Source organism: Eurypyga helias, unplaced genomic scaffold, assembly GCF_000690775.1.
Source record: "Eurypyga helias isolate BGI_N326 unplaced genomic scaffold, ASM69077v1 scaffold2435, whole genome shotgun sequence".
In the NCBI taxonomy this organism is placed as follows: Eukaryota; Metazoa; Chordata; class Aves; order Eurypygiformes; family Eurypygidae; genus Eurypyga; species Eurypyga helias.
Genome location: NW_010253263.1, coordinates 28,821 through 45,505, shown reverse-complemented (window position 1 = coordinate 45,505; position 16,685 = coordinate 28,821). Strand labels below are relative to the sequence as shown.

The following is a 16,685-nucleotide window of genomic DNA, read 5'->3' as shown; positions in this document are numbered from 1 at the left end:
TGGTGACAGCTTTGTTGTTGTGTGGGGGCATTTGGAATATGTTCTCTTTTTATGCAGGGGCTAGAACTTGCTCCAAATAAAACTAGTGGCAAAGTAGATTCATATGCACATTGACTTGAAGGGAATGAATATGGCTCAGCAGAATATGACTGGCCCTGCCGTGTCCTTGGTTTGTGTTCCTCTCCCTCTATGTGGTTCAGTTTGCATAGCCATAGAAGTCTTTCCAGATTGCAGAGATTCACAGCCAGTTACATGCCTTTTAGGAAGGGCTGCTTAGTGTACATCCTGCGCCTCTTCTCCTGCTGCGTACCTAGCCAGGGCAGCTTCAGATGCTCTGTATTTGATGTCCAACATCAGGGGGTTAACCTAGTTAAATGCTTTCTAGAAATCAAACTCACCACAATCTGCAACAACTAGCATTCTGCAGCAGCCAAGTCTTTACATTTCTATCATTTCAGTATATTTTTGTTATTTGAGGGTAGCATGGGAGAGAAATGTTAACTACATAGTTCTGAAAACCCATGTGGTGAAACCTTGTGGATTTGTCTGAAAGGGTTGGTTTTCATTTAAAATTATTTAGGATTAGAATTTAGAGTTGGGTCTGTTTTTACTGAGTTCTTTGTATCTAGGAGGAAATGTTACCACTGCAGGTGCTTGATGCCTGCTCTTCTCTCTCACATCCCAAATGAGCACCTAAAACTCACCCAAAAATGGGTTTAGACCTTGTTCCTGTTCCTGACAGCAGTCGGCACAAGCAAATGTTAATGGCAATCCTGTCAGATGATTTCTTTGTAGTAGGATGTCACAGCAGGCCTGTTCCTTTTGAGGAGATTCAGCTGAAAAATTCCCAAATTTTGCTTGATGCAAACATCAGTAAGCAAAAATCTGCAGGGCAATTTCATCCCTAATTATATAGCAACATTCAGGGCTCCGTTGCATTTATTGAATAGGAAGGCCTGTTTTCACTTCCAGTTGGCAAACCTAGGTTAGTTGGATTGCAGAGTTTTAACTCACCAACATACATGAATATGGAAGTGGGAAGTGATATTATCTAGCCCCTTAAGAAAAAAATTTGGGCAGTTTTGACAGGCATCTGCTTTCCAGCTAATAATCTGTGAAATACAAACGTGCATTTGTATACACAACCCACTTTGCAGAGGCATGCTTTGTTTTGGAGACAAATGTAACAGATTCTTTCAAATTCAAGTCAGGAAATCTATAAACTTCTGTAAGTGTTGTTAAATAGCGCAATTAAGATTGTGTCAACAACGGCTTTTTCTATGGCACACAGCTGTTTTCGTGGTTTGAGTTTTTAATATCAGACCCAGTTGTCATGGGATGACAGAAAATGTATCAATCTTACATATTTCTTCTGTGCACTGTCTGTGAGTGAGGGAAAAGATTCCCAAGTGAAGACTGGGAGTTAATGGATTATCATTCCTTCTGATTGAAAAAGAAAAGGATGTTAATTTTAATGTCTTTTGTTGCCTGGTAGGAGCTTTAGATCATTTTCCCCAATAACTTGGGTTAAAATTTGTGTTTCTTAAACAGCTGAGCATTGGGAAAGGGAACCATAATGCAAGCAAACAGCACTTTCCAACTTGAAATTCTAGAAAACCTTCAAAACAAATGACTTTCTTCATTCCTTCTGCAGAAGGACTTAGATCAGATTTTATTTCTAGGGCACAGGCTGTAGACAGTTGTTCAAGTTTCTTTTATCTTGTAAAACCTACATTCTTCATGCAGAACTGGAAACTACTGTTTTGAAAGGAGCCTGCTGTGCCACTCCGGGTAATTGCCTGAAAGCAGGCACTTCACTTGAAACCTGTTGCTTTTTGTGGCCTTTGTGTTGTTTATAATAATGAAGGACTGAACGCTGGCTATTAAATACCTTTCAAAGAGAAAATGTGCTTTTGGCAAAAGAGAGAGTATGAAGATCAACATTTAATCACAGGAGCACTTTAAATGATTATGTTGCTATACCTGTCAATAAACGTCGGTGCCTCAGTTACCAGACGTGGAGTAGTATGGAGTTTAATTAAGTCTTACAGATTGGAAAGCATCATTTGATTGAATGAGTGAGTATTTCTCAAAGTTAATCTGCTTGCAGAGATAGTGAAATTAGGTGTGATATCACAAAAACAACTTCTCCAAAACATAATGGTGTTAGGAAATATAAACCACAATATGTATGTCTATATACATGTGTATGTACACACACATGGGCTCAGTAGAAGCTGGGTGAAACAGCTGAAATTGTTCTTAATTCTGTAGGAGGTGCAGGGTGTGATTGTTAAGGAGAGTCAAACTCTGAAGGACATCATGGAGAAACTCCGGATCAAGTATTCTGAAATGTATACAATAGTTCCTGCAGAGATTGAAACACAGTTGGAGGACTGCAAGAAAGTATTGCAGGACCTAGAAGACAAGGTAACTGTTGATGTAATTTTCATGTTTACCTTTTTGTAATGTATAAATAAGTACAGCAGTACTTGATGGATGTTGTAACTGTGAATTTCAACTTGAAACGCTATTTTCATATGGATTTTCCTCTCAGTGAAAATGCATGCAGGAGGAAAGATTATTCCTGTTAACTGTCTGCTTTTAGAATAGTGTTATGGTAAGCAGTGTGAATATAGTATTTTCCTTTTCCGTTGAAAGAGGACATGGCAGAACTACTACCAACAGAGTCTTGGATGTGGTATGGATTCTGTCTTCTATTCATTCTGATTCTTAAACTGAACTAGTAGTGGAAGTTGATTGAGAAGTTTGTGTGGCTTAACTGAGAAGACATTTTCAAAACTGAGTTAACAGGAGTTTGAAATTATTTTTTTAACCTGATTTGCACACGTGGTAGGGTGCAAACGTGGCATGGTTCTTTATACCCTTGGGACATGGGTGCATTCCTTTAAAAGGAGGCAGGGAATTTAAATAACTAAATAACACTGCCCTGGATTTTTGCAGTGTTTTCTATCTACAGCAGGTATAAAACAGTTAACTGGAAGCAAAATTAAAGGAAAGTGGAGTAATACTTTAAGTTTGGGGTCAGATTTTAGCCTGATATAATTATTATCCTTGTTATTTATTCATTTGTATTACTTTTAAAAAGAAAAAGATCTTTCTGTTCTCTTATTTCAGAATAATAGTGTTTAATACTAATTTTAAGGGCTAAATCTCAGTTAATTTGATAAAAATTGAAAGTTTAATGAAACAATTTTGAATTCCAGTTACTTGTTGGTGTCTGTCAGATTATTCATTCATTTTATGTTGCATTAAGTATTTCGAGACATATTCATTACAGCTTATTAGTTTTAATTTGGTTGACTTGGGGTTCCTGTTTCAAACTGGAACCAGTCTTCTTAGAACGAACAGCTGGGTAAGAGAGAGGAGGAGAAGGGAAGTAAAACAGTATTTATGCTTTGGGGTTTTTTTGTTGCTTACTGTTTCATTTACTGAGATGAAAGATTATCCCAGTGCACACATTACATGTTGGAGTGAAAGAACTGGTCCTGGAAACTAGGTAACATTTGCTTTTCACATTTAGGTAGTAGAAAACAATATAAACTGTCTTGGAATTTTTAAAATATATTTAGGAAACAAAACAAATCCTAGTGAAACTGGAGACCAGTTTGATTACATACTAGGAGATAGCAGCATGTGTTAAATTGAACTAATTTGTCATATGCAAATGGAATTCTGCTTTCTTCTAAATCTGCTAATCTAAAAATGGTAATGTAACGAAAAATCACGCTGCCAGGAGTCAGTGTTCACAAAGGAGACAGGAGTCCTGTAAAAAAAAATTAATACGTAACTTTTTTCGAATAAAGGGAGAGTCCACGGGACATATTCCTGTGGGGTCTCTCAACCTACAGAGGGACGCAGCCCTCTTTTATCCTACTTTTCCCGGCCGCAAGAGACCCTCCTCATTTCCCCATTGGCTGAGGTACTCTGAGTGTACAGACCTCCCAATCTGCCTGAGAATTTCAAGACAAAAACATTCTTTAGATTTCCAGGTATTCAGGTAGTTAATACATTTAACATATTTGGGGCATAGGATGTTCAAGTAATTTACACATTCAAGAGACCACGTAGTTTCACATTCCTTCTTAAGTCTGAGTTCACACAGGTTTCTTTTGTTCCTTGTCCTGAGCCTGGGTATGCACAGGCTTCTTTTGTAAAGACACGAAACTAGTGTTTCTCTCAAAAAGAAACTGTACTATTGATGCCATGCATTCTATATAAAAAATATTAGAAATTTATCCCAGCAAGAAGTCTTGAAATTAAAATCCTGCCCTACTGATGACCAGAGCATTGACAGATGCAGCGTTTTTTCTGAGGAAAGGTAATGAAGTCAGTGCTTAGTCTGCTTTCTCATTTCCAACTGTATCACATCAGTCATACACAGTTCTTTTCTATTTTGGAAACTAGCACTACACACATCAGTAATTGTTCATGTCTGGGATACTCCAGGGTAGTAGCAGTGGTCAAGTGTTTAGTGATTATAGTCTGAGTTCCTTTTTCCAAGGAGTGGTAGGCACTATGTGCAGACTGAACTTCGTACTTTCTTTGTATGAGTATTTGAGAGGAGCACAGTAGTGCTTTTTGCTATGTATTTATTTTGAATAATGCAATTTTATCAATGCAGTACCTTAATATGGGTATTATTAGATTGGTCTGACACTACATGTTGAAGCCTATTATTTATAATGTTAATAAAATGAAGAAATAAAAATGGATAAATAATTTATTAACTCAATAATTCTCTTAATTCCTCTTCCTGCAAAAAGGATAAAGTATTTCAGTATAAAGAGCTTCAAGGCAGAATAACTACTGAACTAGAAATCTTTCACATCAATGCAGCATAAAGCTGTTCAGTGTTCACATGCCCCGTAAATCCTAGGGCTGCAGCACACGCAGAATTTACCATAATTTAACAGTTTCCTGGTGCCTGGCTGACCTTTAACAGCTACTAGGGCTTCGTAAGAAGAGACATCACTTTGGGCTAAGAGCGAGGACCTTCTCACTCCCTGTCTTCATCTCGTCTATGGCACCTGGTGCCCTACTGTGTCGCTCAGTTCTGTGCGCAGGCAATTAGTCAACTTCAGCTTACTTGAGGGGTTTTCTCTTTATGTAGAAAATCAGGCTACATTTTTCATTTCTGTGGAGTTCTGCAGAGTAAAATTAAGCTCAACATACTTTATGGGGCTCTGAGCCTTTTATTTTAGTAATAAATCTCTAAATTTATATCTAGAAATTCACTATATATTGGTGCACTTCCATATTCTTGTATTTCTTACATGGAACTAGTAGCTCTCAGCTGAGACATAAAGGTGTCATTCTAGGTTTCTTACAGCACAAATGTAAGTGTGACCCTCTCCACAATGCATCCTGATTAGCCTCTGTTACAGATTGGAACAGGGGCAGCTGAAGCAAAGCACACAAAGAGTTGCAGCATCTTACTGTTTGTTTCTTCCGGGATGGCCTTTCTTCACCGGTCCTTTTTAAGAGAGAGGAAACTATTGAAAAACATGTAAACATTGAACTCGCTCATGTTAATGCTTCTCCCTGCAAACATAATTCCATTCCTGTGTTTTTAAGATACTTGTCAAGAGAAACATAACAAGAATTTGAGTATTTTTTGGTGCGGTGGTGCACAGAAACGGGCAGACCTTTGTAATCTCCCCTATCGTTTTCTCTTTACGCTGACAGGTTAGCTTGGAAATCTTGCAGAGCTCTCCTCAGTATGTGCTGAAAAGCAAAGCAGAAACGATTATCAATGGCCTTCAAGCTATTGAAAAGATGTTACAACAGAAGAGTGAAAACATTGCAAAAGCCAAAGAAGTTCAGAAGGTAATCGTACCCAAAATATTTTGTGCGTGTTAAAAGGTCTTTGGTTGTTTCTACAGAGCCTAGTTTTGCAGGAACATAAGGTGGCCTTCCATTCATTTTCTGTCTGTAAAAGGAGAAGTACAAGCAAGCATTTAGCTGCTGAATATTTACCGATTCTTTCTCACAGGAAAATACGTGGGTTTTTTTCAACTGTGAATTACACTGCTAGATGCAGAATGTTCTGTTCCCATCCTATTAGTTCCAAAATCTTTGCAATTCCACATGCCCCACATGAATACCAAATAACTGCTATTATCTCTGAGCCTGACCTTATATTTCATCTCCCCTCTCTCCACATGCAGCAAATCTGGGATATGCTGGACCTTTGGCATTACAAACTCAATGAACTGGATGCAGAAGTACATGATATAGTAGAGCAGGATTCCTGCCATGCCCAAGAGTTGATGGACATTTTAGTGATCCCCCGTCAGCAGTACCAACAGGTCTCCCAACTTGCCGAGCGCAGAACTGCCATTTTAAACAAGGTAGATGCAAATGTAAAATTGAAAAAAAAATAAATCACCTCTTTAAAAAAAAAGAAAAAAGGCTTTGCATAAACAGTCATCAGAGGTTGTCAAATGAATAAAGAGTCAAACCCTGCTGTGGGTGCGTAGGCTTGTTGTGGCTAAGAGTTTCTGGAGTGGCAAACATCACCCCCAGCTGCTACCCTAAGGAGGTTCCCACAGCTCTGAACCATGTTGATGGGGCTTAGCATGGGGAATTCATGCCCCTGAATGGCTGATGAGATGGTTCTCTATGACTGCTGATGGGCTGTCTGTTTAAGTGACATTGCCATATAAACCACAACAATGCCCCCGTGAAATGTCAGCAGGTAAGCACCAAAATTACCTTTGATTAGAGGATATAACCTGAAACCACAAAAATGATTCAGAAAAAATACGATCTTTATTTCACCATACCAAATTTAACTGGCCTTGATGAAAATGCATCCCATTTTCTTTTAATTTTGTCCATAGATGCATTTATCCAATACAGTGAATAGAATAGAAATGCATTTGTGCCTCTTTGTAAAATCCTGTGATTTCCTAGGCTGCCAACAAGGTGGAAGAATATGATGACCTCTTGAAGAATATGCAAGTTTGGATAGAAAACACCAACTGCTTGCTAAGACCAGATGGTCAAAATGACTCTGCAAAAAGCTTACGCAAACGTACTGATGACCTTCAGGTAAGTGTTAAAGCAGATACTATGGTCGTCTTAGAACTGGTTGCTCTATACAGACACAATTTTGCATTCTTACTGATGTAAATAACATTTTCAGTAAATCCTTCCAGTGAAAAACAGTTGTAGTTGACACTCATGGACTATAGATACTTTCTGGTTTTGACATACCTGTCTTGCGAAAGTGCTGAACTGTAGTACATCTCTCTTCCAAAAACGTGTGGTGGCTATAATCAGTTTTTACTGCCTAAATATATACAGTTCTTTCTGTATTGTGTGTATGTGATCCAAAAAGAGAAGTGGTATTTTGGTGTGTGTGTTAGATGGAAACTTTGAAGTGAATTGTGGTTTGGAAGGCAGTTCTCAACTGTATCTTGAAGGTAATTCTGACTGATAATTCCAAGAATCAAATGTCTGTAGTATTACAAGGAAGATAGGGCCAGGCAAGCACCAAGAGAATTTCTGGTAGTTTCATATTTGAAATTCAAGTTTTCTATACATCTACTCCTTGGTTTAGGCCAAGACAGAAAGTTGTGCTCTGAACACAGATTTTTCTATTAAAACTAATACAAGTTCCTTACCAGGAGTAGCTGACTGTTGGGCTGATATCTTACAGAGCACATAGCCACAATGGCGAGATTTTGATTTCGGAAATCTGTAATAGTTTTTGTGACGAAAGCTGATTGTCTTCTGCATTTGTGATTTGGAGTGTTTTATGTGTTCTGGGCTGGGAAACTAGTGGATTGGAAATGCAGCCAAGGCTTGCATTGGAGCAGAGACACGCGTTCAGGCCTTTCCTTCAGTGGATCACATGCATTTTGTTCAACCCTTACTGTTCCTCATTAAGACCTTTGCTGTAATTAATCCATAAGCTCATCCAGTTAGCTGCAGGAGATGGGAAGAATCTTCTCATCAAGCTCAACTGGCTGGATGTTTTCTGGAGCATTTTGTTACACCTGCTGTCTGCAGGCTGGTGTGCAGAAAACCCCTTTCAGATGTCTGGCTGACATGTCTTGTTCATGTATTTGAGGTCAGCCCGACCATGTCACAGGAGCTGGAGAGGAATCTTCTCCAGGATCTCATACTTCTCTTTTTTTGGAACGGGACCTCTCTCTGAGTTTGAAATCTTCCTCTTCATGCTTTCTGTCATGCTCATGTAGACTTATTTTGTCTAATTGTTTCCTTTAAAATCACGGCATCAGTCTGTCAGTTTTTAGCCTGCAGGATGCAGCAGTTTGGTTCCCTTAGGAGTGAAATAGTTTGGTTTGAACTAGGCTTTTAGGAATATATGCAGTGGTCAGTGACATACATGAAACTAAAACTGATTCCTTCTGATCCTTACCTCTGTGAAACTTTCATGTTCACCATTGATGGATCAGCCTAAGCTCTTATTTTGTTTCCAGATGGCTTTGGAAGACTGCGAGCAAAAGCAGAATCTTCTACACAGTGTCTGCTTGGAGCTGGAGGAGCTGACACCAGTCTTTGAAACAGACAGTGTAATGCAACAGCTAAATGAAATAGATGATCAAGTAGCAGCTTTACAGCATCAGATAGCAGAGATTCTTCCACAGATCCAGCATGTGGCTGATGTAAGTTTGGGTGACCTATAATTGCCTTTTGTCAGAGCCTCATCGTATGTTATTAAAAACAGCTTACACTGCCTGCATAGAAAAAAGGCGTGCTGGTTTTAGTAAGTGTGCTAAGCAGGGAAATTGTTTGGAAAGAAACCATCAGAAGATATTTGGCATCTAATTAAGCTGTGAAGTTCAAGAATATGGATGAAACTCCTTGTTTAGGAGGACCTAATTTATTCAGTGATTCTGTCTCCGTGAGAGTTCACAAGCACCTGTACTGTATGTGGATCCATTTTCCATCTGACGTAAGACTCTTCATATAGGAAGCTGCAGCAGTGTAATTAGATCAGCTTCCTATGCTGATAACTGTCACCACTGGAAAAGTGTCTTGTCACTGCTGGTAATTTATAATGTGACTTCTCAATGTGATATTTCAACTCCATATTCAGGGTTTAAAACAGACCAGGTGACCTTAGAAGTTATGATGATATGTAATTTGTAACAACTAGCCTTTGGATTGGTAGCATCCATTAACATATTCTGCATATGCTGCACTTGTTTTTCAGTAATTCTTTTTAAAGTTAAGTGAATGGCAGAAATGCAAGCTGGCTTTGGTATTTATACTATCTACAAATATTCTCTTTGTTCCCCATATCTAGGAATTGGATGCCATTGAATCTCATGTGAAAACGTTTGAGAAGGACATTGCCAAAATGAAGACAATACTGTCATCAGAAGATCTGTTAGAATTTTCTCCTAAAGACCAACTAAAACATGGACAGGTCTGTGAAAACTCCTATATAGGATTTTTTCCCCTACATATGCATGTTAGCATAAATATGCTTTCAAAAGCGTAATGCTGGCTTGTGTCTGCAAACTACCATGAACAAGTTTCTAGTATATAACTTTGAAATCTTAGTATCACACAAATTTTAACTCTCAGGTCAAAGATTGAAAGTATTCTTTCAGTCATGATTTTGGCTACATGTCTCTACAGTAGCAAGTACTGCAAGCTGAGAGGAGCACATTGGTAAAGCAAAACAGTTGGTGCAGAGGATCTGATGTCTGTATTGTATATGTCTTGGGGACTTACTTTGGACTGATCCTGTAGAACAGACATCCATTAATGGCTGGGTGTCTTCAGGAGCTCTTCTGGACAGTATCTTCTGCTTTCATTTCATTTGAAAGGAATCCAGTTTGCATGCTCCAAGACAACTGCACAATATAAACCCTCAGGTATAACTGTCGGGAGATCCTTCGAGAAGTACAGTCATGGCTTGAACAAAAACATTTGAAATTAAAGCACCTTTGAGAATATGCCTGTAGAGAACTCGAGTATGTGACAAGCACACGTTGTCAGACAAACCTGCTGTATTTGAGTGTCTTCATTTTTTGAAAGTTTATGGCTTGACTTTCAGAGACACTTTCTGCATATCACTCCACGTAGCATCAAATGGTAAGTAATTGAAAGTCTGGAAACCAGGCCCTATTTGTCCAAAAATAGAGGCAAAATTTAGCAGATGCTTCTGGAAGTGTACGTTGGAGTGATTTACCATAAAACCATTTCATCATGTAAGGACTTCACTGGACAGATCCCTTGGCCAGATGGTTTTCCTTTCTCTGGTTAGGTGAAGTAAAGCAAAGCATTATGGTATCTTTTCTTTTACACCTCGTGCAGTCGGCACTGTGAGCTGACTGAAATGCAAAAAGCATGAGTTGTGTTTCAGGGGAGGGATAAAAACGTCATTGTACCTCTCATAGCTTGTTATCCAGAGAACGATTTTGTAATGGCTACATTATATAGAAAAACTAAATGAATATTTCTTCTGGAAAATAATGGTCACCTACTTCCTTATTTTAAATTGGAGCCTGGGTAGTATGCTAATAGCAAAAACCATTCTGATACAGGCTGCTTATGAATGCGAGACTAAGCATCTCTACTTAGATCGAGGCCTTTTATAATGAAATCTTCTTGAGAAGGAATTTAACAAAATTACTAGTAATTAAAAGGCCCAGAGGTAATTTTGTATTTATTTATTTTTTCCTTCTGAAGTTCCCAGCTGAATGAGGTCTCAGTAGTATTTCATATTTCTTCAGGAGAACCAAGGAGTTGTGACTTGGTATTGTCATTCTGTCTTTCCCAAGTTGATCACTGAGTCTTCCACAAAACATGTGTGGTGGTATGAAACTGCACATTTCTGTTCTTCCAAAACTGATAAAGGTGATTGTAAACTGTGATAGGAAATGCTGTCTTTGTCAGGAAACCCATCTTCAGAGGTTTCTCCTGACTTCCATGCCAGTTCATCATCTCCGCTATGTGGATAAGACAGGTTATAGGACCATCATAAAATGGCTAGCTTTAACATAGGACATTCCACGGCTGGTTTGCAGCACAAAAAAGAAAAAGCAGAGTTGGCGAGAGTGACATCAAAGGATTTGCATCAGATTTTTAACTGTCTTCATTGCCCAAGGTGTGCTACTTTGAAATGACACGCATAGTAAATAATAAATAATCTGAATGTGACCATTTTTTTCTCACTGTGCGAACTTTATGTGAATATGTACGGAAAAAGCAGAATTGTAAATGTAACTTACCTTCTTCTTGCTTTAGACACTTCATCATGGATTTTCACTTATTTGTTCCAAGATTAAAATACTCTTCCTTCTTAAATGGAAAATTCACTAAAGAGAACTTTTGCATATTATGACAGCGGTATAAATTTTTAGTGTTTATTTTTCCAACTCAATATCACATCCTTCATCTGTCCTGTATACTAATAGGTTATACTTGGCCATGTTGGGTCCATGCAGAAAACCCTTGTTCATATACAGTCCTACGAAGAAGCACTTCAGCTACCAGGGGTGAAAATGCAACCTTTCTCAGTCTTCCAAAGAGCAAGACAACTTTTGAGAGAATTGAAGCAATTAGAAAAAATTACTAAGGAACAAAATGACCTACTGGAGGTAATTGATTTTTTTTGTTTTTTCCTTTTTATTTTACTGTCACCTAAACCACCTTCATTTTATAATAATTTTGATCACTAGGCAATACTGGGTTTATAAGCTTATAGTACATATACTGTGTCTTCTGCGTAGTGGTTTGGGGATATTTTTGTTCTGTTTTTCTCCTGTGTAAATTGATACTACAACAAGGCACACTGGATAGTGTTGAAATTCATTTCAGTTTTCTAGTTCAGTCACAACTGACACCATGTGTTTTAGCATATTTTAGAAGAAACGAAAGCCCAAGTGTCTTACAACCCAGGTTTGCACAGCTGGTGACTGAAGTCCAGTGTCATATGCAGGTGCTCACATCTGCAATGTTCCAGTCCTTAAACTTATCTTGAACATGGGAATTCTTTGTTGACAGCCATTAGATAGAAATGGCTGGCAAGTAATAGCAGAAAGTCTTTTATTAAAGATATCTTCTCAAACCATTGAGCCAGGGAAGTGACCACTTTCTATCGCTCTCACTTCATTAATTCATTGTTTTGAGGCAGGCCAACTCCTGCCCTCAGAAGCTCCCGTGTAAGGATGTCTGTAAATGAACATGTGACAGGGGCATGGACATGATGCTGGCCAGACCAGGTTTGGAAACGGAAGTGATGTAACAGCTTCGCTGTGACACACAGCTGTAGGAGAAGGCTGTACCAGCGGGGTCAGGGAACATTAACTCGTGGGCAGTATGAGTTATGAAACAGCTATGCTGGCTCCACACCTGAAGTAGTCTCTCTGCAGCACTTCACTGAGCGATGTGGTTGGGCCAGCTGAGGAAGTTTTTAATTCAGGGATATCTGCATCACACTCCATTGCTCAGGGTAGATATACTTGGAGGCAATCTGGAGTTTGGTTATGCATGCTCCTACGTCAGCAGAGGTATGAAAATTCTCATGTGACCCAGTTATTTCTCAGCAGGATGATAGCAGCACCTAGAAAATGATACACTATCTTTGCTGATTTGGTTTTCCAAACCTATTACAGTAAAGCAGAATGCGTTAGAACATTTAACTTCTTACTGGGCATTTCAGAGGCTGAGCAGAGACGCAAAAGCGGCAGCTAAAATGTGAATGTCCATCTTTGATTTTCTGTTTGTAACATTAAGAGCACCACACCAAGAGAAAAAATCATGCATGCTTGGAGTTTGGAAAAAAGCAATGACTATGTGAGATCTGTATGATCCCTACGATCTTTTTTGAGGCCCATACAATTTATGTCTGCAAAATCAATGTGATAAAACGTGCATTCTTCAGAGAGTTACCAGATTAAATACTCAAGAATTTTCAGAACACTTTAACACTGTCAGAAACAGGGTACTTTGCAGCTATAAAGTGTTATCATGAGGCTTCTAAGTGGTTTATGTGGAGTATTAGGTCAAGGTTTAGATTTTTCTCCTTTTTGAAATAGCTGAAGCCTTTTTTACTCAGCATTTGCCTTTATCTTATAGGCATCCAACAATCTGTAGCTGAGTGAAATTTCTTTGTGAGAAAGCAGATTGAAGAAACAGCAGTCCTTGGCAGCTAGGGTAGCAAACTGTGCAGAAAAGATTTTCCAGTCCTGTTGGATGGCTTGAAAGCAGCGGTACTACAGTACAAGTCTAGCACCAGCTAAGACATAACAAAGAATAAAGCTATTAAAGGGTGGCACTTTGAGTACTGCATTGGAAAGGTAGGAAATACCCTGGTACAGAGAAAAGCCAAATGGGAGGCAAGCTTCCTGTACAAGTATATACATAGTTATTTTTTCCTGAGGATTAGTTGCAAAATGTTAGTGTTTGGATGTGTTTACCCATATTTCGCTACCTATGATGCAAGAGGATATTGCACTGGTAGTTTTTGTATAATTAAGTTGCAGTGTAACACCTGAAAAAGTGTAACAGAAACAAAAGCTGTAAAAGGTAGTGTAAATGCTTTGGGGCAAGATTTTAGGTGATTTAGATCTGTGTTGAAGCATGCCCTCGGTTTTTTATTATGGCCTGTCAAGTACCGCGCCTATCACGTCCTAAATTAACGTCATCAGGAAGAGGAGCTGGAAGCCGCAGCTGCTTCTACCGGTTTTCTGTGCAAGACAGTGGCAGTATTTGCATATTTGATAATGTACTGTGCTCATTTTTAGTGAGCTCTTCCATAACAAACACAGTGCCTGCCTGCATGTACACTGTGGGCAGGTGGGCTTTTTCCATGGATAGATCTTCTAGTATTACTACAATATGAAAAGTAAAGAGCAAATGTTAAGCAGGAAATAGCTCAAAGAGAGGCAACACCTCTAGAATGAGATTCAGTCCCACATATGTGGCATAATTTAAGTTATATTAGGAAAAGGATAAAATAAGATTTCTTTGCCCCTCAGCAGAAGACTGGGGACAGATGAGGTACCTTCAGGCAAGTGCAGATTCACTTACTGGCCTGTGACAGAAGACCTTGGAGTCTAGACTATTCATATTCTTTATTTAGTCAAGGAAATTTGAGGTAGTGAGCACTTTACTTATTCCTAAACAGTCCTATTCATGTGGAAGTGAAGGTATGGGTAAGAAAATCTCTCTTCTAGAAGGAAACTAACCAAACAACTCTGTTTTAGTTTCTCATTAAAACTGAGCAGGAGAAGACATACTAATTTTTTTTTCCTCTGATTCTTTAGCTGTGGCATGGAAATTAATATCTTACTCTACAGTTTGGCTTTTTTTTTTAAGTGGCAAAAATAGTTTTTTCTACCTTTTTTTAAAACCTGTAAGTAAAAAAAAAAAATAGAGCCTTACTAGTTTGTGTTTTATGGGGACAGAGTGCTATTGAGATGAAGTGACTGAAGAAATGGCACTGTTACTGTTCATAGAGAGGCTCTTTGCTCTGAAAGACATAGTCTGTGCATGCTTTGCAAGGAGATTTTTCGACCTGTCAGGCTGTTCAGGGGCTGCTGTCAGCAGAGTAAGTTCAAGGCTGTTGATAGTAGGCTTCATTTCTTCCTTAACTTCTGCAGACACCTGAGGAGCAGTCGTTAGGTATTCTTTGGTTCTCAGCCCATGGCTTAAAAAACACTGATCCACCCAGTGTTCTGTGAATTAAATGTGTACGCAAAATATTCAGATTTGTAGAGGTAACAAATCTCTTAATTACCTGAGACGACATGACAGGCTGTGGCTGACAAACATGAGCAGTGTGTGTGGCGAGAATGCCCATTTCTGCATGAACTTAAAGCAGGAGGCTTGATGAGATTTTACTGTCATGGTCAAAGGAGTAAAAGTGATTTTGGTTGTCTAAAACATACATCATATGTTTCCCTATAAGTCATGTAAGAGGAGGAAGCTCACACAGGGTGGAAATACTTAGCAATTTTATAGGAAATATTCAAATTGTCAGGTACTGTGGTTGGCTTATCCTCTGAGCTGCAGTGTGTCCCTGGTGTGCAGCACAGCTCATTTTTGGTGAGTGCAGAACTAGCTGGCAGTAAAGACCTGAGCACCAGTAAAACCCAGGTAGGCTTTCTAACCTGATATGAAACCAGTTTCTCTTATTTTCTCAACCTGTTCTAAATATAGCTAATGTGATTAAATATGCTCCATTCTCATTTTATAGCCAAATTTGTAGCTCTACACTGGAGTAAGCAAGATTCTGCTCCCAGGCAGAATACTCCCACCATACTTCGATGAACGGATAGAGCAGTGTCTTTGTCTTTAGCAAGTGAATAATAAACTTACTGTGGATGGGGTTGTGCAGAGTTAACAGAACTTGTAAATACAGATGCAGAGGAGGCTTCAGTACTCTTCAGTACAAGCTTGTGTTACTGACTGGTTTGTTTCTGTACTGCTTAATTCAAAATTATTTATGAGGATTACTGTTTCACAGGAAGCTGTAATGAAAACAGAAGAATGTGAGCAAGAAATTGAAAAGTTGAAACAATTCTTAAAGAACCACTTGGTTGAAATATCACATGAAGACCAACCACCAACTCAGAAGACTCACAGTCCAGAGGTAGATTTCGTTGTTTTCTCTTTCATGTCTGTTACTTGTGCTGACTAACACTGATCATGATGACGCAGAGTACTTAGAAATAGTGTGTTTTCCCTCCCCACCGCAATCAAGCGGGCAATTGAGTGCTGTGGTGTGACTACACATACGTAAGTTGACATACACCGTAAGATAATTACAATTAACATTAGTTTGCACGCTGGATATGTCTTTCAAAATATAATCCTTATTAATTTTGAAGTGTCACTTGTAGCTGTATCAACTTCTAAGGAAAATTAAGAGCACTGTTTTCATGATAGCTGACAGCTGTTTTGGTGGAACAATATGCAGCACTCGGAGCTTGCCTGTGCTCAGCATCCTGCCAGTGTTGCTGAAGCAGCAGCTTGGGATAGTGCATAAGGAGAGAACTGAGACCATATCTGATCACTGATGGTGCAGTGGTACTTGGTGAATCTGGTTAGGGTTTGATTCTTTAGACTCCTTTTTTTGTCCTCATTGCCACACTGTTTTCATTAACTGATAAACATGTGTTGCTTTTCTCCCTGCAGTTGGCTGCGTTCTGTAATGGATGAGTTGATTATTTAATGCAAAAATAAGTATTTTAAGGACAGCACTGTAGAAGTCAGGAAATAACTAATTAAATGTAATAACTGTTTATAAAGTGCCTCTGAAATGCTCAGCTTTTTGCAGTCAGTCACAATAAAGTTAATACACATATATTGTACTTGTCTAATAACTGTAATCACTCAGTAAGCTTCTAAGTACATAGCTGTTCTGCTTTCAGTTGGTTGGATGTTGGAGGCTTGATGCTTGTACTAAGCATGACTCATTTCCTGATTCTTACTTGTTTTTGTCTTGGAGTGTAGGACTTTGTGATTAATAGCTCTTGTTTTAGAAGGAAACCTGTTTATCAATTGTATTATTTCATGAATATTACCTTATTGAGGGTCTTCAGATGAAGAAGTTATATTAATAAAGATTTGATTTCTGAGGGGGTTTTTGGCTAGTTAACTTTATAGAATCATAGAATCATAGAATGGTTTGGGTTGGAAGGGACCTTAAAGACCATCTAGTTCCAAAC

The 16,685-nt window shown here is 38.7% G+C and overlaps 1 protein-coding gene across 1 annotated transcript in view; it reads left to right on the top strand.

Moving 5' to 3' along the window:
* LOC104510369 (nesprin-2-like) overlaps positions 1-16,685 on the top strand; it is a gene marked incomplete at its 3' end in the record, with an annotated part of 114,977 nt that overhangs the window by 71,363 nt on the left and 26,929 nt on the right. The window contains 8 exon segments of the mRNA XM_010152597.1: positions 2,275-2,430; positions 5,710-5,850; positions 6,192-6,374; positions 6,940-7,077; positions 8,475-8,660; positions 9,305-9,427; positions 11,427-11,609; positions 15,482-15,607. Coding sequence (XP_010150899.1) covers positions 2,275-2,430; positions 5,710-5,850; positions 6,192-6,374; positions 6,940-7,077; positions 8,475-8,660; positions 9,305-9,427; positions 11,427-11,609; positions 15,482-15,607 — 1,236 coding nt within the window.